The sequence below is a fragment of the Colossoma macropomum genome, unplaced genomic scaffold (assembly GCF_904425465.1).
Source record: "Colossoma macropomum unplaced genomic scaffold, Colossoma_macropomum, whole genome shotgun sequence".
Taxonomy (NCBI): Eukaryota; Metazoa; Chordata; class Actinopteri; order Characiformes; family Serrasalmidae; genus Colossoma; species Colossoma macropomum.
Genome location: NW_023494800.1, coordinates 10,831,244 through 10,855,113, shown reverse-complemented (window position 1 = coordinate 10,855,113; position 23,870 = coordinate 10,831,244). Strand labels below are relative to the sequence as shown.

The 23,870-nt window shown below is 39.8% G+C and overlaps 1 protein-coding gene across 1 annotated transcript in view; it reads right to left on the bottom strand.

The window, feature by feature from the left end:
* Positions 1 to 23,870, bottom strand: part of LOC118820121 (splicing factor SWAP) — a 131,310-nt gene that overhangs the window by 85,353 nt on the left and 22,087 nt on the right. Inside the window, exons 8-10 of the mRNA XM_036588260.1 lie at positions 15,620 to 15,950; positions 15,349 to 15,513; positions 14,061 to 14,154 (exon numbers count right to left, since the gene is read on the bottom strand). Coding sequence (XP_036444153.1) covers positions 14,061 to 14,154; positions 15,349 to 15,513; positions 15,620 to 15,950 — 590 coding nt within the window. The remainder of the gene's footprint in view (positions 1 to 14,060; positions 14,155 to 15,348; positions 15,514 to 15,619; positions 15,951 to 23,870) is intronic.

The following is a 23,870-nucleotide window of genomic DNA, read 5'->3' as shown; positions in this document are numbered from 1 at the left end:
ACAGCTATGTAAGTGATTGGAAGCCTGCCAGGACAAAAGCAGTGCCAAGATAAAGAGATAAAAGAAATATTTTATCACATTTATCTGAACAAGTAAGACCAGTCAAACTCATCTCACCATATCCTCTTATGGAAATGAGTTACGTGAGGAAAGAGAAAGCTGAATTTATCATTAGTTTACACTTGCCGGAAGATAAAAACATTCCTTGCACTTCATGTGATGTCACACAGTACAAACGCTGCCACTCTGAGCACTGAAAAGGCTTCTGACTGCACTGGCTGATGAAATGCCTTTCTATTTGTGCCGCTGTTGGTTACAATAACCATGAACGGAGTGAAGGATTCTAACTTTTCATGAATTCTGTTGCTTTTTCTCATGGATTTAACGGCAAAATAGATTCAGAATAAACCTTAAGTAATTCCAAGATCAGAACAATCTAGCTGACCACAATAAGCCTCCTTCATTCCTGGCTGGTGTGATCAGACCTAACCAAACTTAAATGTCTTTAAAATACATAAACAGCATTTTCATATAAACAGTATTTTCATATAAACAGCATTTTCTACCAAAATAAATAAACAAACAAATAAACAAATAAATAAATAACCACATGCCGGCGGCAATGACTCACCAGCAGGTTGCAGAAATCAGTGACTGGCTGCACTCTTTATTGGCATATCCCACTCAAGCTGGCATGTGCCAGTGGTAAATGCCACATGTTTTTCCACAGAATCTTCCTGCCACAAATAATTTTTCTTCATATTAATATATCTGGCTAAGTATTTAAGCAAGTTACCAGGATCAGGGTCTGCTTATCTTGGGGGTCAAAACACAACGTTTGTGGTGGGACCACACCTTAAGAAGTCCTGACCTAGGCCTTGTAGTGAACACAGAAAGCTATTAACTTGCTAAACAAAACATGTGAGCTAATTAAGTACAGAGTGTATGTATACTTCAGAGTTTACAAAATACATCCTCTTACACAACATGTACTTCACTCATAGCCTCCGGCAACAGTCAGCGTGTTAAATATGATTTTTTAATGTGTTATGTTTTACACGACTTCAACATTACTCATTATATTAATAATTTATATGAGGAAAATCAATGAGGCTCTACTTGTGATTGGCATATTCTATTCCTTACTGGCACATTTCACTGCAGCACACTAAATGTCATTCCTTTCAAAAGTCCACAGATTTTCCACCCACAGGAAAGGACAGCTTATTTTATTGACTTTGCTTAACTTCAGTTTTTTCCTCTTGCAAAGTATTTTAACTTTTTCAATTTTTGTATTTTTCACATCTAAAGTCAGGGACTACCCAATTTTCAGTCAAAACACCTATGCCATTCATTTTTCAGTACTGATAAAAAATGAAAATATATTTAACAAAAAAAACTGACAGAAGCCTCAACAAGTAAATACAACAGCAAATTTGCCAGTATGCAGCGTGCCCACACTTGGCCTTTATTCCAGCTTCCAATCTTTTCAGAAAACTTGCTTTCAGTTTTTCGAGGAATTCTGCAGGGATATTTTTCTACAGTTCAGTCTTAGAAGTTGGTTGCATTTTCTGATACACACACAACGCAGACACGCACGCAGACACGCACGCACGCATGCAGACACGCACGCAGACACGCACGCAGACACGCACATGCATTTAAACCGCTTATTCTTCTGGGTCGCGGGGGGTGCTGGAGCCTATCCCAGCAGTCATAGGGCAGAAGGCAGGAAACACCCTGGACAGGTCGCCAGCCCAATGCAGGACGGACAGACAGACAGACAGACATATACATCCCCACACACACACACACACACACACTCATACCTAGGGGCAATTTAGCATGTCCAATGGGCCTGACCGCATGTCTTTGGACTGTGGGAGGAAACCCACACAGACACAGGGAGAACATGCAAACTCCACACAGAAAGGACCCTGGTTACCAGGTTGGGAATCAAACTTGCTCTGAGGTGACAGCGCTACCCACTCTGGGACTCTGGGGAGGCCACTCCACTGTTCTGAGAACACCAGCTTCTTGTTTGATTTTCAAATGTTCTTTTTGTCTGCTTCCTTTTCTCAGTGAGGCTTCTTGACAGCTATACATCCATTTAGACTCATAGTGTTGAGTTGTCTTCTCACAGTGGAAGGATAGACAGAAACACCTGTGGCTTTTTCAGACCTGAGACAAGAGTGGAGCTTGATTTTTTTTTCCTCTCTCTCAAAGATCAAAGCTTTAAGTGTTGTTTATCAGGAGGTGACAGTTTTTGTGGTCTATCAGGTCTTGCACAGTTGCTCCAATTTGCTCTGTATATCAGAGTAATATATATTATATTTTATTATGTATATCTCCTAAAAAATAAATAACTTGTATTTCATGGCTGTTTTAAGTGGAAATTAAAAATAAATAGTGAGAAGTCTCTAAAATAAATAGTGAGAAGTACTGTACATTCATAGTGTAATGTCAGAAACCAGGTCCTAAATATGGTGGCCATGATAGAAAAAACATGTGATTAAACGGAAGAATGTTATGTGGAAGAGTAAAAAGAATAAATGAGAAAAAATCTGAGAAAACTTACAAAAATGCAATTCCACTTTCCATTAAATGTGACTATGCCAAACATTTCATTTTAACATACATGCCAAACCCCAAAGCTGAAACTATCAGCCTTCAAGCACAGGAATTTATTCCTAACCCTGAGATCCAAAAAGCCGCAGTGCAAAAACCATATTGATGATTTATTGAGAGCGGGGGGTTTGCCAGACAGCTTGATTATATGATGCAAAGAAGATCAACAACGGCACAGCCGAGGAAACCGAAGACGGAGCCCTCTTCACAAAACTTTATGAGTGGAACACACAAGAAACGCTATTCTCGCATTTCAAAATAACTCAAAGTTATCAAGAATGGCAAATAAAGATAAAAAGCAAATGTCTCTTCTCTCAGCTCTAGGCTTGACATCACGCCAGAATCCACAACCTGATTGTTTTCCGGGTGATTACTGAGTGTTGCTATGAATAGAGCCACTCTACTGCTTAGCCATTCCAGAATGAAAAAAATAATATAAACAGTCCTCTGGAGCTGAAGCAGAGAAAAGCTTGAGCGCTTAGACCACTGATTTTATGCTATGGCATTCAAATGCTGCTATGACTGGGCTTTATGAGTAAATTTACTTGGCTGAAAAGAGCGATATGGTATATAACGACCTTAATATCGGATGAGATCACAAAGCGGAGCAACACACCTATCCCTGTTAACATGAATGTTTCTCTATCCATCAACTCAGATGAGACGTTACTTGAAGCTCAGAGCTCTATTTCAGCCATAATTCATTAATTCGTAAGTCTAATCATGCTGATTAGAAATAAAAGCTAATTAAACTTTGGTTCACTTGTCTTTTCAGATTATCCACAGCTAGCAAATCAAGAAGAACTGCTGTGCCAGAGACTGTGATTCAACTTATCCATCTGTCACAAATAGCATCAGAAATAATAGAAAGTTGACCAGCCGGAATAAATAAATAAATAATAAATAATAATAAAATAAAAAAAAATCAATTCCAAAATAGATCCAGATGCAAGCTTTGAAGCTTTAAAGCTTTCACTGAACAATTTCAAGCCAAACTCCCCCACCTCCCATAGACATAATAAAAAATAACACTATTCATAAACTAGGCCATCAGCTTGGCGCTTGTAAACTGGTTTGTAAAGTTGTAAAGTACACAAAAAAGCAAATAAACTGAAAAGAGAAGAAATGAAAAGAAAAGGATTTGACAAAAGTCTTTATAACTTTCTAAGACATTATTAGAAAGAGCACATTTTCTCAGTTTGTGATTCCATAATAGCTCCTAATGGGCACTTCAGAACAAGTGAAGTAAAAATCTAATCTTCACAATTTTCCCTGTACCTCAAAAGTAGTCAATGAACCAAGACATGGTGAATGCTGCAAGATCTTTAGTTTTACGCTGGAGCTACAAGACTAATGTAGCTAACAAGTAATGGCATATACATCACCAATTAGCACTGCAGTAATTATAGACACAACTAAATTTTAGCAACCCAAAGAGAAAAAAGGTAGAAAATACAAAGCCTACAGCGAAGTATCTAAAACTCAACAAATAACAGTGTTAGTAAAGAAAATTAAAAATAGTGATAAAAATGCTGTATGTTCCCTTTTCTTTTCAGTACTGGTCAGCACAGGCTCTTCCTAACAGTTTGTATGAGGCACACTGGACAAGCGAATCTCTGCTCATACCAAGAGTCAGTAGGGGGTTCAACGTTCAAGAATTTCCACAACAGGTTTGATAGCACTTGAAAACACGACATTCTGCTAACCACATAGAATACAGCAAACAAATACACACAACACAGCAGAAGGGAAGTCCCTGCTAGGATGCTGTAGCCATCTGCAGCCATAGTTTTTCCATAAAAAAGTGCAAACTACAACAAAAAAATTATAACTCCTTGCTTGGGATAATTGTCCATATAAAATAGTTTAGTTAAGCATTTAAATGTGTTTTTTTGTTAAACAATACACTGTATCACGTAATAAACTGAAACAGTCAGTAACCTTAATCTAATCATGAGATAAATGGCCACACCAGGCACCACTGCTACTACTACTACTACTACTACTACTACTGTTTTAGCTATGCAATTAACTTTTGCGCATTTTTATAGTTAACAGTATGTCATGCAGTGTCAGAAACCCCTATGATGTCTATATTTTAGCTGCAGTGCAAAACTGAGAAACTTGGAACACCTAATATGTCTTCCCTGACTGACTACATTAGGTGTATGGATAAAAATGTCTAAATTTGATTTTTTGCCAAACTATCACTTTAAATGACTCAACCTCCCCTTAGTGAAAGCAGGTGAGTCTGTGATAAAGTGGCTGGACTGCAATTAAAAGCAAGTGCAAAGTTTTACAGCCTACTTAACTTTCAGGTCACCATAATAAGTTCAAATAAAATTGATTTTCAACTCGCAAGGTAAGCCTAAATCTTATTGAAAAAAATCAATCCACCCCGAGGCCACTGCACCCTGTAAAAGGGTGCACGCTAATGCCACCCTGTAAAAGACTTTACGGTGGGGGGGGTGACGGAAAAAATACACACTCAACAAAAATAAAAATGAGGTTCAGCTGGAGCTGACAGGCTTAGTTGAGACAAAGTGAAATCTGAACCAAATGTCTTTTTCTCTGGAATGGCACCCAGAGCACTGACGCTTTAAACACCCAGACAAATGAACACACATATGCTGAACTCTAAATAAGCCAAGTGTTCTTTGATGATCGTAAGTTGGTGGAAAGACTCAGACAAGCACCTAACGCAGAAGGAATATTGTCAAAATAGGACCTCCCGAACCGTGACACAGACTGAAATGAGACTTTTTAAGCAAGTCAAGTGCCAAGTCAGGAAATCCAGCATGCTCATTCATTTTACATCAAGACTTCACAGCTGTAATGGATGACAGCTATGAGACAGGAAGATGGAGGATTAATGGAGGAGTAGACTGTCGTGCTTGGCAAGCAGTGTGTTGACAACACGCACCCGTTCTTGAGCTGCATTCTGAGACAGGAGTGTGCTTGAAGCGCATAGAGAACTAATTGATTGCTGTCAGCTCAGGGCTCTCTGTGTCCTTTCTCTGAACTTGCAGCTCTCCCTTTATCAAACTCAAACTCAAAACTGGCCCGGACCGACTCAGGCTCAGCAGGAGAGCTGAACATCGCTGACAAAAGCCCTGTTAAACGGTCAAACAGCATGAATGATTTTTCTGCCTCCACTCCGATCATGCAGAGCCTGAGGAGAGAACCGATAGTACTTTAAAGCTGCTTCACATGCATACAGAAGACCACAATGCACAGAGACTGTAGAGAGGCTTACACTGATAGAATGAACACAATCATTTGGTTTGACAGAGTTTTGAGGTACACGGCTGTATGAGGCTGGGGTACAGGGAATCTAGCCTAATAGGGATTTGCCCATACACTTTGGATAATTAACATCAATACTTCTGTCAAGGTGTGCAAATTTGGTCTGAGAAGTTAAAGGCTAAAGTTCACATACAGAAATCCAAACATAAAACCGTATAAAACGATATCTACAATTACACTTATATTGATCTCATGCTTTATATGCCAATGCTAAAAGCAACTAATATTATGAACAGAATTAAAAATATGCACATTCTGTATAGAGATTCAGTTTTGCTGCATTTTTTTCTTTCCACTGTCACCAAAATTCTTCGTCTGAACTGCAGGTTTTTATAAATATTTCAGCAAAACACCCCAATAATGACAATGATGATAATTAAAAAGAAAAAGGAAGGACTTTTAATAACTGTAATGGCATAAATCAACAATCACAACACAACGCTGAAGTGTTGAAAACGATTCCAGAGCAGGTTAGTGTGTTTTTTTGTGGTACTTTAATTACAGTTAACCACTACTGTACATAATCTATTTCTGCTTTGATTAGAGACTCAAACTGTAATTCACAGCTATATATAGCAACTGATATCTGACAGTTCTGGATATGTAAGAGAGAGATATGTAAGAGAGGGATAGTAAGAGAGACCCCAAATTTGCACCAGTGCTTCTGTCACATTCAGATGTGTCACTTTTTGTTTTGCACTTATCAAGTGATGTTTTCAGACTGTGGGTGGTGGAGTATTGATTCATATGGAATATGCAGTCATGAGCAGAGTGTTCAAAGACAAAAACAAAATGGATATTCCCACACGAGAAAAAAACAAGCCTTTGAAGTATGTCTCACAGAAATGAAAAAATGTAGAGGGGCGAGGGTTGTCACGTGGACCGAAGCGTAGTTGCTGTGTCCCTTGTGACCATGAAGATGCATTATACATATATATTACATTCTCTTACTTTGCAGTTTATTCTACAAAGACATTTAATTCTTTCAGCTTATTGTTTGTGTGTGTGGCTTTAACTGTGTAAGACAGACTGTTTAAGCTGTTCAAATTTCAAATTAAGTACAATACATTCTGATTTTCTATGAATTAGGATGATTACCAGAAGAATATACAACAGTAATTAAAACTGGATACACTGCTGTTGCTAAGGATGCTTTAGAAATGTACTAAATGGGTATCAATTAATGTATCCCGTTTGGAAGCTGTAAACATCAGGCTTACTGTCTCTACAGGTTGAAAATTGTGTTTTTTTGTTTTTTAGTAAACATCTGTGACATTTTTTCATGTTTGAAAAGGGAAACGCATCAGGTCCCAATGATTTCAGGGCAGGGTCTGCTGCCAATGTGGACGCTTCAAACTTATAACGTACTCTGGAGGATTAGGCAGTGAATATGTTCACCTCTCTGTTAACACAGTGCTTAATCATGCTGGATGTCTAATTAAGGTTAGGAGGCACAGAAAATCATTCAGCCAACTGCCAGATTAAGTTCCCTGGACAGGTGAGGAAATTAGCCAAAACAGTAGCGCTGGGGAGACAATGCAACAAGTCTAAAAGAGAAATTACAGGGATGGCCAACAAATAAAACCAGACATAGCTGCTGCTCCTTCACTGCTGCGCCAGGAAGAACGGCCCATTTCTTCCAATTCTCTCTCTAATACTCCTAAGTTTCGTTCCCCCTCTCCTTTATTCTTCATTTCCTTTTCTCCACCTCCATAACTCCTGATTTTCTCAGGTTAATCTCTTCACTCTCACTTTCTTCCACTCTCTTTTTATTTGGGGAGTTGCAGGCTGCAGGTCTCATGTCTCCTCAGGCGGGCTGAAGGTAAAAGCTACATCTAGGAAGACTTATCCCCACCTTTGTGCTCTGAGGATTACAGAGCAGCAGGAGGTAGAGCTGGCCTGCTGAAAGATCTGAGAGCAGTCCTGCTTTTAGGCTCCAATGATCCAGATGCCTCTCATTCTACACTGATCCAGGATCAGGTAACTTTACCCAAATTCTAGTCTGTGGACCAGACTCCTTCAGTTTAGCAGTTATGTCTTGTAACAGGAAATTTGGACTTGGAATTGAATAGACTGGTATGGGATTGTGTGTGACAGCTCCCATCAGTTCGAATCAGATTCCACTCTTAAGACTGCCAGCAGAAAGTCCCACCTATATAACTACAGAGAGTCTACTCCTCAAACAAGCCCCTGCAGTGAGTGAGTGGTGTTAGTTTTAGCTCAGACTTAGATTTTTTTTTATTTGTTTAATAAGATTTTCTTGCTGTAAATGGACATTAAACATTGAAGTTTCTCATGTTTGTCCCCAGATGTTTTTGTTACGAGATCACATCTGGCTTCACAAAACTACAACCAATCTAGCAACACTTGCTGTGCTGTTTGAATGTGACCATAACGAGTCGTGCGGGAGAGCAGACCCCGTTCAAATACTAATTTCTAGTGCGCAATGCCAGCAGGTGCAGCCTGAATACATTTCCCACTGTTTGTCAGCTATCTAGTTTGCATGCTATCACATATTCCAGGAAATAAAGACAAGAGAGCACACGACAGTGCATAGCAATGGCAAACTTATTTGGAATGCACCCAGTATTAAATACTGTTGCCTCAAATTAGAACTCTATAAGGCCTTCTTCTGACTATGGCCAGAGGCTGTGTCGGTTTTCATTGCTTAACTTGTCCAAGAACCATCTACTTTGACAGAATGAGGCTATTTGACTGACAGACGACATTGTTTTTGCGAGAAAAGCTCATAGTTTCAGGGCGCAGACAGTGCAGACAACTGATTGCAACTGGTGACTAGTTAGCATTTAGCTTGACAAAAGTTCCTGTTGGACTAATGGAAAACAGTGCACTGAACTGCATGCCTGTGTAGAAGATAGAGGTTTTTCTTCAAACAGCTTTACTTTTTCAAATATTTCTATGACTGAATTTCTATGACTGAATTTTAGCAAATACCTGCCCCAGCCCTAATCCTAATCTTGGGCCTCACTGTCAAACTGGCCTGAGATTAATGTAAATGGGTTGCATCTGCCCATACCTCATAGTCACAAGCCAACAGCTCTGAGAGTGGACTGATAAGCAAAAGGTGTCCATTCTGGGAGCAGGGATGGAGACACTCGCTAAACACTTGAGCATCTGCTTCAGAGTGGCACAGCAGCCTTAGACAGCCAGAGCTAGCAGGACTGAGATTACTGCTGCTGCGAGAAAAGGATTCTATTTGAACTCAGCCCCGCTAAGCCCGTCTTTAGCCTGGGATGAAAAGGAAGGTGTGCTCAATGCCCCCTAGGCCAAGCTCCACATCTCAGACATGAACACACCAACACACTCAAAGACAAGACTGACATTACAGCCTCAAGGCATATGGATACTTCAGCCCATATTCTCTCTCTCAAACACACAGCAAAGCAAACACTTTAAAACCATACATGTCAATAAATACTGACCCATTGCTTCCTATTATAAAAAGGACATTCTTTGTTTGCTGTCAATTCAGTAGCCATAAACATTTCCGACTCTACTAACAGAAAATCGATGTAGACCCATGAAGGGCCACATTGGGCCAAACTCAATTGCAGGCTCCATGCACAATCAATTATATAAGGTAAGTCTTCAAAAACAAACATCAGAAGACCAAATGAACACTCCAAAAAAACAGGAAAAGCAACGCCCTTCCAGTTTGCTTATATCATATGTTCACCATAATGTTATTTGCTCTGGCTAACGCTCATGAGGAATACAAATGGAGCACTTAGCGCACTTAAAGCAAACGGCTTTATAAATCTCTCTCCTTCTGTGTCACTTAACCCTTAATATTTGGTTTTATAATGTGGTGCCACGCAGTTAAGTCCATCTTCCCTCTCCATTAAGAATGACTGGTGAGCTGATAGTCGCTAATGAAAGGAAAATGACCAGTAGACGGAGTATAATGGATTTATAATGTCATACTCGCCATTACGCATAATGCTAACATCTAATAAATAAACAGATGCAGAATATAAATGCAGAAAAACACAGAATATGCAGCAGAGTGGTGCGATTTCCTGGTTTCAAATAGCCCCTATTTCAAAGTTAATCTATCAGCTGGACTCAAAGCACCAGGAAATGTGTATTAGCCTCTCTCTTTAAGGAAGGTTTCCAGTAGTCCTACTATCTCCTTTGGGTAAATCATGTAACTGCTCCAGCATGACTAAAAGATAAAACACAAATATAGATGTAAGTATTGTTGTCACTTAAATGTCAACTCATAACGCAGATAATGCTTCACTTACAATTCAAACTGGAACTGAACCTACTAAAGAGCACAGCTTCTGCAGTAGAGTCTATTTTCCTCCCTAAAGCTCTATTCGGATGGCATTAGTTTTACCTGAGGAGGTGGGGCAATGTCATTTTTTACTGGAGTTTCTCAGTAATTTTAGTCCCTTCCAAACGTGCAATGTCACTCATTTTTACTGCTACCTTGTCAGTAAAGATTCCTTTGATAAAACGAGCACAAGAAATAACCGTACATGTTATACTGAAAATGTGTGAACTAACATGTTGATAAAAACATTATGATATCCTGTGGAAAAGGAGTTTCTCAAGTATGGAAGCACTTGAAGAAACTCACTTGTATTGTCTTTGGTTAAAACCAAGCTGATGTGTGTTCTCACATGTACTGAGAACACGTAAACATACAGAAGTATAGTTTGATTTTATGCAGTGAAGTTGATTGTTGGCTGTGAATTCCCAAGCTAAATGGCAATGCTAGTGACAGTGCATTCACTTAGGACAGCAAGACAGATGCTTAAGGTGAACAAAATAATGGCTAAATCAAACAGTTTAACATGTTTTGCTTGTTTCTGGAATGATATCTTATCTCAGTCACTTATACCAACTTATTTTAATCGGTCATAAACATTATAGACGTCCTGTGGTAAACCTTGCCACCTCATGAAAAATGAATCCTGTCCGAATAGGACTGTTTTCCCTTGGACAAACACGCCTGCCAACAGACTGATGGAAAAGAGTATATTTCTGTGTGCAAGGGCAATCCAAAGTCAACATCTCAGACCACTGGTGAGTGATTTGTTAGGTCAGTAGATTGTACACACACTGGAGACTTGTGATTGATAAACTCTTGTCAGAAACCAACCAGTGACCTGTTTGCAGTGCCATAAAGGGGATCTGAATACTGTTAGCAGGTGTAAAACAGAACATGAACACATGCATGCCTTACACATTTTGACACCTCAAGTTTAGCTACAGGTCAGAACAAAGGGTTACAGCCTCAGCAACACAGTTCAAAGGTTAGCAGTGCTCTACAACAGGGCCCAGTCGATACACTGGTTGCCCGCCAATGTCAGCTGGCTGCTAATGTTAGCTGATATTGAGGTCCTGTTTTATCAGTATCTGTAAATTTCCCACCAACAAAGCTCTGATAATCAGTGGCTTCTTTCATATTGTTCACTACCAAAGATCTAAGGCAGAGATCTAGACCTTAACCCCAGTTTTCATTCCTAGATTTTGTTCTGATTTGTAGTTCATGGAACTGATTGGCCACATGGTGTTATACCTACTAGAGTTGAGTTTTTGAACATCTGAATGGTGATGAAAGTTCAAAAAAATTAATAGTAAATCAGGATTTTCGAAAATGAGCTTGTTTCTAACATCATATATAGAACCTGGGTAGACGTCTCCAGACTCCATACACCACCAGAGGGAAATGAAGAGCATGTGCCCTATGTTTTGGTTTCTTAGAGTAACTTCAAAGAGGGAACCACAGAAAGACTATTAAAGCTGGCTAAAAGTTACCGCACACCAGATGATAAGCTCCATGCCTTGTTTGCACAGGGTCGCTGGTGCCAGCCAGCAAAGAGTAAAGAGGAAAGCTATAGTACATAAGAAGTGTTGTAGAAAAGTGCTGATAACATCAAGTGTAAGCTCATTTTACACTTTACTCACACAGATACAATGAAATATAACTTTTAACATCATTTAGTGAGTTTGTTATGTTTGTTATCAGCTAACTAACTCGTCACAAAAGAGTTTTGGAGCTAAAATATGTGAGATAAAATTCAATCTGACTTATAATGGTAGCTGAGGTGAAAACAAACATTTAGAATTTGTGTGTTTATATCCAAGGTTTTAGATTGATTCCATTCTTGGTGAAAATATCAAACCACATCACCCATTAAAGATTTGTGGCATGGGTTTGATATGGGTCAGAGTCATGTCCGGTGTGTGGTAGCCTTTAGCCTAAAGATCATCTTTATTTACTTTTTTTTTATTTTATTTTTTTGGTTGGCAGGTGGGTGTTTGGGCCGAGGGGTTGTTCTCTGAATAGTTTAGTTAAAATATCAAATTTGACTAAAATGCCCATGCCTAATTCTATGCAGCAATGACAATATTCAGAAGCATGAACTGGATTCAAGGTATGTATCTGAAGACTAATGATGTGTTTATAGAGACAGTTCATCTGTTTGCATCTTAGCAATACATGCCGTACTGGTAAATATAAAACTAAGACTGGGTATCGAAATTCAATACCTTTATAGCACCAAACAAATTACTTCATTACTTCAGAGTAGCAAAACATTCTGTCATTCAATACCACATTTCACTACTCAAGTAGTCAGTCTTAAGCTGCGTTCCAAAAGATTTCTAAACTTCCAATCCTCCAAGGCTCTTCCAATCAGAAAGATCTTTCTAATACAGCTGAGAAATCCAGCCCACATTCGAGGACACTAGTAAGGTATCCTCGCTCTTCTGTCGCCCATTATCTTCTGCACACACATTTGACCTGATGAAAGTTCAAGGGAAATACTGGCAGATTAAACCATCTACCGCAAGCTGTTTAAAAAGGCCAGTAAAATACACACTAACATATACAGCACACTATTTCTTTAGCTGTGAATCTGTGCAAGAGGTTGTAAACTGAAGGCGAGGTGTGAAATGCACCTGCTTTTAGTGAGTTTAACAGTTTCTAGCTTACAGGACAGCATTTAATTACAAACAAATCATTCACACCAACATTTTGCTTCCCAGCCTATGATCTGGATCAACAGTATTTTCTCCAGCAAATATTGTGCGACAACGCCATTCTGACTTGGCAAAGTAGAGCCTTGGTAGAGCATTCCGTTCTGCATGATGTAACACAAACAAGCACCCTTCATAAGACAGTGCTATCAAGGGTCCACCTTTCCCGTCTGCAGCCCAGCTTTTGGAACGCAGCTTTTGCAGGCTAGACTTTTAAATTACTTTTAATATTTATGCTATTAAGAAACTCACTTACACCACATCACACTCGTTTCTGGTTTAAGCCACACCCATTTTCGGATTGGAAAAAAAAAAAGTACTGCTCAATAATCTCAAGTCAAGGTATCGGAATAATATTCAGCTCTACTCAAGATATCGATATTGTTAAAATAACTAAAATATAGCTGTTAAAACTACTGGAGTGCAAATTAAAATTCAAAATATAAAACTATATCTGCCAATACTGGTAATTATATAATTTAACCCTTTAAAATCAGAGTCAGTCACCACATTTTCATATTGGTCTGGATCTACTCTACATATCCAGAGATCCTAATTAATTTAAACTGGTGGAAGATGAAGAATTTTAAAAATGCACATCACTGTGATGCACACATGCAAAACACACAATAAGGTTCTCTTATTTAAAAAATAAAAAAAGCATAAAAAGCTGACACTGGGCTTAGATCAACACTTTACTATGGCCTTGGATCAGAAAGGGCCAGCAGAGCAGCCTTGAGATATTGCAGCAGGTAAGTGAGAGTACAAAAGCCTTGATAGTATGCATGAGCACACTACGTGTTCTAGTGTGTTCAAGATAGGAGCTGTTCACACAGTAGAGATAAACGAACCGGCGAAATGGTGCCACAATGAAAGCTCCACGGCACTAATGGAATCCTAAGTATCTGCTGCGCGAACAAAAGAGCTGATTTCTCAACAAAACAATCATATCTGACAGACCAGGACACGACGATACCTATCCATATCCAGTTATCAACCTGAATGGAAAAGGAGTAATGGAGGAGGAGCGGGAGGACAGGCAAGAAATGGGTAAGAAGCAATTGAGTAAGCGAAAAAAAAAAGTAGGATAAAGGCTCTGGGACTGACAATACCTCTGGCAGGCTTAGGCCTTCTTTCTGCATGAAGTAGTGCTTTTTGAACTCGTAGTAAGTGTTGTACTGGTGCCAAGACTGCAGGAAGTCGAACCTTTGGGATACAAAATCAAACTTAGAATTATTAGACTTATGAATGTTATTATAATAGAGTTACTCTAAGCTCTGAGAGAGGACTTAAAAGGAAATTCTGCCACTTCTGCTTAGATACAAACAAATTCATTTAGAGTAGTTTCATGTAAAATGGTGCACTGTACAGAAAAGTACTGACTTGGATTTCTTTACAGTAGTGGAACCACTGGTATGATGTCTATAACTCGAATACAGACATCTTATATACTATCCAAAAAGACCCATAAACCTACATCTGTATGTATTGTATGTAAATGTTAATAATAGTAAAAAAGTGGCAAATCTGAATAAGATCATAGAAAACATGTTAAAATAGGTTTTAGGCCAAAGCTATAACAAAACAATGTCTCATGCATCAGGCAACACATTTATAACCATTTCATATAATAGCTTTCTGTGAGGTAGCTTTTAGAGGCAGTAAACGCCCAGGACGTCTGGTTCCTATCATCACTGCTGTAAATAATTCTATCTACATACGTATCTCTAGAAGGGTGCATTTAACATCAAACCATTCTGAATGACTTTCTTCACATCTTAACCATTTAATTATGCAGAAACTTTGAAAACGGTGGAATTCCACATTAAGTTGGTACTAGTGTTTTAACAGGGCCTGGAATATTTATCCAAACCAGACTGTACCCCCACAAAATTCTGTCTGAACTCAACATTCACCAATTGGAGACCAAATAAAACTCCACCTTCTAAATGACATGTTAAGTTACCTCAACAACATTAACAGCTGTCTTTAGATTAACAATAAAGAAAACAAACAAAAAATTTAATAGTGCGATTATTAGCCATCCAAAATTCTACTTCAGCTAAGTTATTCATCAGTCAGTGCCTTTAATCAACATCCCAAGTCTGGTTAATGTTACATAACGCCTTGTTCTTATGCTAACCTCTGGGACTTTAGTGGACCTGGCTGCCAACAACATGAGTGACTCCAACGTGCCAGACTAAAAACTGCTTAAGGTAATAAAAAGAGTGGAAGAAAAAAGTAAGGAGAAACACTAAAGGAGGGGTAAATGCAGGTCAAAATCTGTTTAAGGGGAGAGAAACCCCAACAGACTGTGAGAAACCCTGATGTGAAATTTGAACCTGACCCAGGCACAACAAGTACTTCAGGCTGTAGTTGGCGCAGATGCTGGCAACTTACCGTGGGTCATTCTTAGCACGCACGCTGCTCTCAAACTTAACTCCATTTCGAGCCACATACTCAGCCAGTTTGTCAATAACGGGCTGGATGTCTGGCGGTGGGGGGATGATGGCTGCAGCCGGAGCTGCAACTGGCTGACACACGCTCGCCTGAGGAAGGTTGGAGCTAAAGGGTAAGAGAAAGTAAAAGAAGCCATTAGTAGAATGGGACCTTTTATCAGTAGAGACCAGCTGCTATCTTGGAGTGAGGTGGGATGCTGTCAGATACACACCTGGTGCTGGGAAGACCAGCAGGGGCAGAGTGAGAGACTGCAGCAGACACCGGGGCCAGGGCTGGGGCTGGGGCTGGGGCTGGGGCAGGGGCAGCGGCGGCAGCAGCAGCAGCAGCAGCAGCAGGGGCTGACGGGACAGCAGCCAAGGGGTCAGGAGGAGGAGGAGTGGTGCCTGGTGGTGGAGGCGCTCCGGACGCTGAGTGTGCTGGCATCATGCCAGCAGGCATCGTGCTGTAGTAGGCGCTGGCATCAATCCCAGGTGGTGGTGGGGCCAGGCAATATGTTCCATCCGGGAGCATACAGTACCCATAATACATTGCAGCCACGTTAGCTGTGAAAACAAACAAACAAATGAAATAAATGAGGTTTAAGCCAGCACATGAAATTTATATAAATACAAATGTGTGCTTAATGCTCAGCCTGCCTTTTAATCAGGAAGCTTTTGGCCTGGCATTAAAATGCTGTACAACAGTCTGAGACCACCCTTCATTTGTTTAATTTCCAGGCAACATGGCCATTTAGTACAAGTTAATTTTCTAGAATCAGCAAATGAGCAAAAGTAAATAAATTAATACATATAATACACAGATGAGCCAAAACACTATGACTACCTGACTAATTTGCTTTTGGTACACTGTGTGCCAAAACAGCTCTGACCTGCCAAGTCACAGACTCTACAAGACCTATGAAAATGCCCTGTGGTCTCTGGCACAAAGACCTTAGCAACAGATCCTTTGAGTCTTGTAAGTTTGCACTTCTACAGATTGAACTAGTTGTTCCAGCACTTCCCACAGAAGCTCAATCAGACTGAGATCTGGGGGATTTCAAGGTCAGACCACTGTTGGTCGGTACTCTTCACTGCTGACCGGGAGCATCCGCCAGTCCTTGCCGTCGACTGAGTGTTGGCTTACGGTCTAATCCATTCCAGACCTTAAGGTGCGCCACTGTGAACTGTGAGTGGTCATAATGTTTTGGCTCACTGATGTACATTTAACAGAAAATTGCACAGAAGCATCAATAACCAAACATAACTTATTTTTTGGAAGATTTGATTTAGTTTTTCAAATATTTTTCCACTCCTCCCAAGTTTAGTCTTAGAATTTAATTGCAACCTTTTTCTTTTTAATTCTTGCGACTTTTTACCAGATTTATGTGCATTTGAATTTGATGCTAATGATACAAAGGGGTTTTTATAGGCAAAGATACACTGTGTCAAGATAAGTGGTTTTAAATGACGTGCCTAGGTGCTCAAGACCAACACTGTACTATATACGTAAAAAGAGTAACTTAATGGCCATTTTGACTGGAAAAGAAATAAACGAAGGTGATTTCTAACTTTTAAAGAGCTGTAGGTCCGTCACACTGCACAGGACTGTATGTGACAGTTCTGCTAAGTATGCTGAGGAGAACATCTCCACCCAGGACTGACCTCTCCGCACTAATCAAATTTGCTGCCTCAAGTGGAAAGGCAGGAAAACACAGAGGGAAATCTGACATTGATACAAATTAAAAATTAAAATAATCTATGTCCAGATCACGCTAGTAGTAATTAAATTTACTTTGTCAGGAGTTGATAGAAAGAAAAGGGAGAAAGGGGCAAAAAAAAAAAAAATCTTTTCTTCTGCAATACCAAGAATAATTAGGGTCATCTTCAGCTCATGTTGAGCTCATGGATCTCATGTAACAGATGTTTTTGTGTTGGAAAAACTCATTCCAAAATGTGTATTCATATTCTCTCCAAGGTCAAAGGGGAAACATTTCATTACAAGACCTTCATTAAAAACCTACTTCAATACAATCCTACATTCATGGTCTATTAATAGGAACAAGTAGTTCAAATTACAGCACAGTTCGTGCGTAACACTAGAGACAGTCCTACGAACTAGGGTATCTAACCCATTGCACATGCAATGCACATGTAAATGAACTGTAGGCACAGGACAGAGCCTAAAACATTCACACAGTTTAAAAGGCACAAACAAAATTAAATTCAAATGGCCCCGCAGTGGCAGTAATGATATCTTCACAGTGTGTCTCTGAGCCAAAGCTTTTCTAACCCCACGCCAGAGCCAGGCCACTAGTCTTCGCCTGCTCATTCATGCCAGTTTAGCTTTCCGTTTGATTGCAGCCTCACATCAAAGACAGCTGTAACAGAGCAGCGCGGGTGGGAGGAAAGGAGCATCAGGCTCTGGACACGGCTGCATTTACCACACATCTGAACCGTGTGTGAGTGTGTTTACTGTAACTCTACAGCTCTCTGTAATGCTGCCTGTTGCCTGGGAATTCAGATTTAATAAAACATTGGCATCTGAATCTCCTGAACACAGACTCCTGAACTAAAGCTGCATAATATGGAGAAAAGGCGTGCTATATAGCACAATGCAACAGTCAAAAACCACTGTGTCTGGTCAAAATGAATTTTCAATACATGTTTTTCATTTTTCCAAGATAAGATATAAGGAAGGAGAAAGCAGAAAAAAACAGGAGTTTCCAAAAGTTCTAAATATTTAAGACCATGCAGATCACTAAATCTCTCACCATCAGATAAACAGCACTTAAAGCTTTATCTTAGATAGGGCGGAGAAAATCAAGCTCCATTCTTGCTTCAGATCTGACAAAAAAAAACAAAAAAAAACAAAAAAAACACAGGTGTTTCTGTCCATCCTATCACTGTGAGAAGACAACTCAACACTATGGGTCTGAAAGGATGTGTAGCTGTCAAGAGGCCCTTACTGAGACAAGCACACAGACACAGAAGAACGTATTCAGAACAAACAAAGATGCAGGTCACCCCAGAATCCAGAACGCAACATCACTAAAATGTCTGGGATTACTTGGATTGTGAAAAGTTGACAATACAACCAATATCTAAAACTAAACTTTAGAGGACAAACATCTCAGCAGAGTCCTTTGCAAAGGGTGGAAACTATTATATTTAGTTGTTGAGGTTTCTGTGGACAAATGAATGACCTGTACTTAATAGCCTAACTTAAAATTTAATGAAAATGAAATAAATGAAGAGCGGTCTCAGATTTTTGCACAGTACTGTAGAACAAATATGTTGGATATTACAGACCTGTGATACAAGATATAATAAAGATATACAAAGTGTAACATTTCAGTGTCATTGTCTATGCTACATGTACTGAACAGGGCTCCAGACTGCAACTAAAACAGTCACAATTGCGACCACAATTACTAATTTGCGAGTAATAACATTAATAAACTCTCCAGTGGCAACAGGTAGCAACTTTGTATTATTATTATTTTCCTTGAGTAACTATTTATTACTTTTCTATATTTACTGAGACCTTTTTATATATTTTCTTTTGGGATTTTCCATCTTAAAAAGTAACTGATAGCCCATAGCGTCACATGGACACGTCAGCCTATCAAAAAACACCTGCATGCTCGCAGGATTTCAACCGGGTGGCAAATCTTAACAAACAAAGCAGACAAGCTGAGCTGAGCTTTTTGCAGTGAAAGTCGGCGTGCAGAAAATGGTGAAGCCTAAGATTTTTTCCACACAGTCTACGTCTCTGTCGGACCTTCAGAGGTCATCTGCTCAACCCCAGTCTGACTCAGTTAGGACCAGTAAGCTAGTGAAAGACACACACGAAGATAAACTTGAACAACCGTCCACTTCAAACATTTCATGCAAAAGTACAACCACAGAAAGATTTCAGAACTTCTTAGCTTCAGGAATTTGTGTGGCTCATGTATGATAATATAAAGCAGACTATATTGTGAATTCTGTTTAAAAGAAGCAAAGATACAGCCGGAAAAATGGATTTCTTAACAAGAAATTTCAAAAAGAGACTGAAAAAACATGGTGAGAGTCGAACACATAAAAATGCACGCGATTTCATTATCGCAATGAGCTCCTTAGCCCGCGCAGTGTCTTGTGCATGCAAAAAAAAAAAAATAACAGCCAAGAAAGAACTCAAAGAGCTTAAAATTAAACTCAACACAGCCTACGCGAAGCAAGTGATGGCCCACCCTTCACCAAATTCACCTCCCAAATGTTGCTAAGGAGAAAAATGGACTGGATGTGTCAAAGACGTGTGCTAACAGAGACACTTAAATCACAGAGCTGACCTGAGGTGCGTGGATAAGTTATATTTTATTGCATATTGTTATTTGGCACTTAAAAAGCTATTGGCACCTATTTTTTTTTTTTTCCCTAAGCAAATTTTTTTTTCTGGAGCCCTGCTGAACCTGAAACGTTTATGATTATGCAATGGAACCAATGTGTAAACTGTTTTTCCAAGTTTATTTAACACCATTAATTAGATTTAACATTATGACAATATATTCCGCATACCCAATATGAACAAAATAATATTGTGGTTTAAAAAAATTAAGCATTACTGCCACATATTAAAGGAAACAACACAATTCCTACAAAAGCAGTTGAACTCTGAACTCACTTAGCAAAAAATTAAATACGAGCAAGAAAACAGCAATGAAATAATTATAGTACAACTGCAAACTGACTTTTCGCTTGGAAAAACAGCAACACTACCTCAACAGCTTTTTCTGCAGATTTCCTTAATTAAACAAATATCATGTAATTTAAAGCATTAGTGCAAATACAAACATTTGCCCTACAACAGTTCGCACTATTCCATGGTTTTAGTTATTTCTGACAGCAGAAATAGACTCCCATATTACCACACACTAGGATACCATAAACTATTTATCACTAAATATTACTTATTTATTGAACAAATAGCCTATTCATGTATACATTCCATGTCAAATCCAGAACAGAACTGCTTGCGTGAGCTGGGAAAAGTCAAGGCGGAAAAAACACTTCACATGCACGAGGCCACCACTGATCTGTGGCTGCTGTTTGCACATTAAGTCACTCTGGATTAGAGAGTCTGCTAAATGAATAAATGTAAATGTGAGAGATATTTATGAATATGGGCACTGATCTGAACACCAAAGCGCTGCTGAAGTGAGCCAGTCTTGTGGAGCTGAGTGGGTAGTGTAATTAGAGTAGGGCTGCTCCTCTGCTCTGTGCCTCTCACATCTCTTTACAATGTACTCCTTGTGGAAATTCATACTGTAACAATGATTAAAAAAAACATACATCATGTAGCTCTATCCTGAACTGTACTTCCCTTTGTTCTGGGAGCATGAGAGCTGAGGACTCTGGCAGGACCCGACTGAAGCTTTTGAAAGGCTTTGAGCACACATGGTTACAGTAGATCAGCTGGCGAGAAAACAGCTTGTTTGACGAAACAGTTTTTAATTTTTTACTATTTTAACACCGCAGGTAAAAGTAGCACAAATCCAATCTTTTTATTCATATGTGTCAGATGTGTTATCTGTGTGTCAGTGTGAACAACAAACTGAACACACAGAATCTGACATTTTCAATTCTGATTTGAGACGCTTTCATATTTGGTACCGAAATCCGATCTGAATCCGATATGCAGCAATGCGACTCAATCTGAACAGCAAGATCGGAATTCATGTGACTTCTACATCAGTCCAACTTGACAGTCGTCATCATTTCATGCTGCTGAGACCTCAAACATGTAGGCTGATGTTTCTGTATCAAAAAACTAGAAGGCACTTATCGCAACAGCTCCGTGTAAGATGAGGCCGAACGCGGCTGTAGGAGAACGAGGCTGCAGCGTCAATAAACAGTTAAAAGTCTGAAAGCAAAGTTGAAAGAATCCGAGGACATGAACCAAAGAAGTGGCTGCGCACTTTTGATGGAGAGATGCAAATCTAGGTGATGAGCCCAGCTGTCAGTCAATGAAGCTTCATGATCGGTCCTGTGATGCTGCTGAAATGTAAACCGAACCCTCCAGGAACGGATGGGCGTTCGTTCAGTCATGATTGTTTACCTCTGGATGAGCCACGTAAAGGCAACGTGAAGCATTGCTCTTTTGTGCATGCGGGTCGATTCAGGAGCGTGATCTGTTCAGAATAATGTCGCATGTAGTTCACACTTAAAAGATATTGTGAACAGCCAAAGAAAAAAAACGGATTTGGTGAGAAAAATCAGATTTGGGCCACTTTTACCTGCTGTGTAAATGTAACTTAAATCTAATACTGTTTCATTGTAAAGGCTCTCGCATGTGTTCTGCAATGAAAAAACAGAAGAAGCAAAAAAAGAACCGGTAGAAGAAAAAGAAGCAGCCAAAACAGAAAAAATAAACGAAGCAGCTGAAGCAGATGAAGAAGAAAAAGCAAAAGAAGAAGCAGATGCAGAAGAAGCAGCAGAAGAACCAACGAGGAAGAAGCAGCTGAAGTAGCGCAAGAAGCAGAAGTAACCAATAAGGAAGAAGCAGCTGAAGAAGCAGCAGAATTGAATAAGCAAAAAAGTCGCAGAAGAACCAGAAGAGAAAGGAGAAAAGGAAAAAAAGCAGCAGAAGAGGAAGAAGCAGCTGAAGAAGCAAAAGCAGCCAGGGAAGTAAAAAGCAGCAGAAGCAGCAGCAGAAAAAGAAGCAGCAGAAGAAAAGCAGACAGTGTGCACATCACATGGACTACAACTAAATTTCAGATTTACTCCCGGACTTGAGATAGTGGCATTACTCAAAAATGGGCCGTTACGACTGAATGGTTCCTCAGTTGATTACCTAGCCAGGCCACTTCCTTCAGAGCTAGGGGCTGATTTGAGATTTAGCCTAAATCACTATTGAGCACAGCCTGAATAGGCCTATTCTGAACAATGGCAACAGGTGAGCCACAGCGGTGAGCTGAAGCAAATGCAGTAACGGAGCAGACAGGAGTGAAATTCAACCTAGCAGAAGAGGGGGGAGTTGAATGAAATTTTATTGGGAGCGTGCAGGAGTGGTAAAATCAGTCTTGGAGAGACCTCTGCGAGGGAGCACCTTTCAGCCCTTTCAGCACCTTTCACCTTTCAGCCCTATTTGGGAGCACGTTTAACTGTGCTCACGGTACCGCAAAGGCTAAATGAGACATGACACAGTGAAGCCAGACACCTCCAAAACAAGGAAGCACAAACCACAAATGATATCATTAAAGCCATATGACATCACTGCTCTACTGGAGAGAAAACAGAGAGAAGGTGGGGAGGGGGACAAAATCATCCAATTATGGCCTGGTCCTGATTCCAAATCTTTCCTGGAAAAGCTTTCTGTTTCAGTGATGGAAGCAAATCTATCCAATTGTCTTCCTGTAGAGAGACTAGGACACCAAACGGAGCTGAGCTCTCAGCGTGTGCTGCTGGATTTGATGAGAGAGCTGCTTCAAAAAGATTAGCCAGGAGAATACAGTAACATGCCAGAACACACTCAAGGACACCTCGCAAAAACCTGTAGCAGGCAAAGGCTGAACCTCGCGCAATGGTAAGAATGAGCGCGGCTGGTTTAATTAGGTGGAAAGTCAAGTCCAACCTTCTATTCGAACACTAAGCTCATCAGTACCTAATGGAGCTGAAATTTGACAAACACGACAGAGAGGAGGTGACTCATACAGGGTGAGTGGGAGGTACAGGTGGAAGGTACACCAGTATGGAAGTGAATACAGGTATAAGGCTATCTGAGGATATGCATTTTTCCATATCGTAAATACTGTGAAAAGGCTAAAAGCTGCATTAACCAGATCAGATCCTCTTTTTAACTTGGTTAATGATGGTCAACATCTGCATAGCTAAGTAACTAGAGGTGTAATGATCCTCCAAATCTACAAAACTGGCAATAAATAAAGCTGAATTCAGGCTTATAACTCGGCGCTGAACGTGGTTGGCTAATAGTTAGGCTAATAGCTAACTCCAAGAGACTGGCTTTTTCTTCCATTTTCTTTTCCCTGGTTAACTCATTACAATCTGATGCCTGCTCCTTTGACAATGAACTCCACTAACGTACCTCTGGCTACAACCTACTACATGAGAGGTGAGGGAATAAGTGTGTTTTTGCACTGTCTGTACGTTAATTATCTACATTTATAGACATACTGGTATAACAGCAATATAAAAATTTAAATCTTGAAAAGAAATTCAGCTGGTATACCAGATGAACATGTATATCGCCCACTACTAGATCACTAGATAGTGTTAATTGTGAAATAAAAAAACGAGTTTTGTGACATTTGTAATGCAACGAGAGCTCAACAGGCTGCACCAACACACCAGCTGTGGTTGCAGCAGGCTGGGGTTTGGCAGGAGTGGAGGTAGGTGACTTGAGACCATGGAAGTTAGTACCACGGTTTTTCCCTCAGTTTCAGAATAATTAAATCCCTGTGAGTGTCTTAAATCTGTATTTAACGT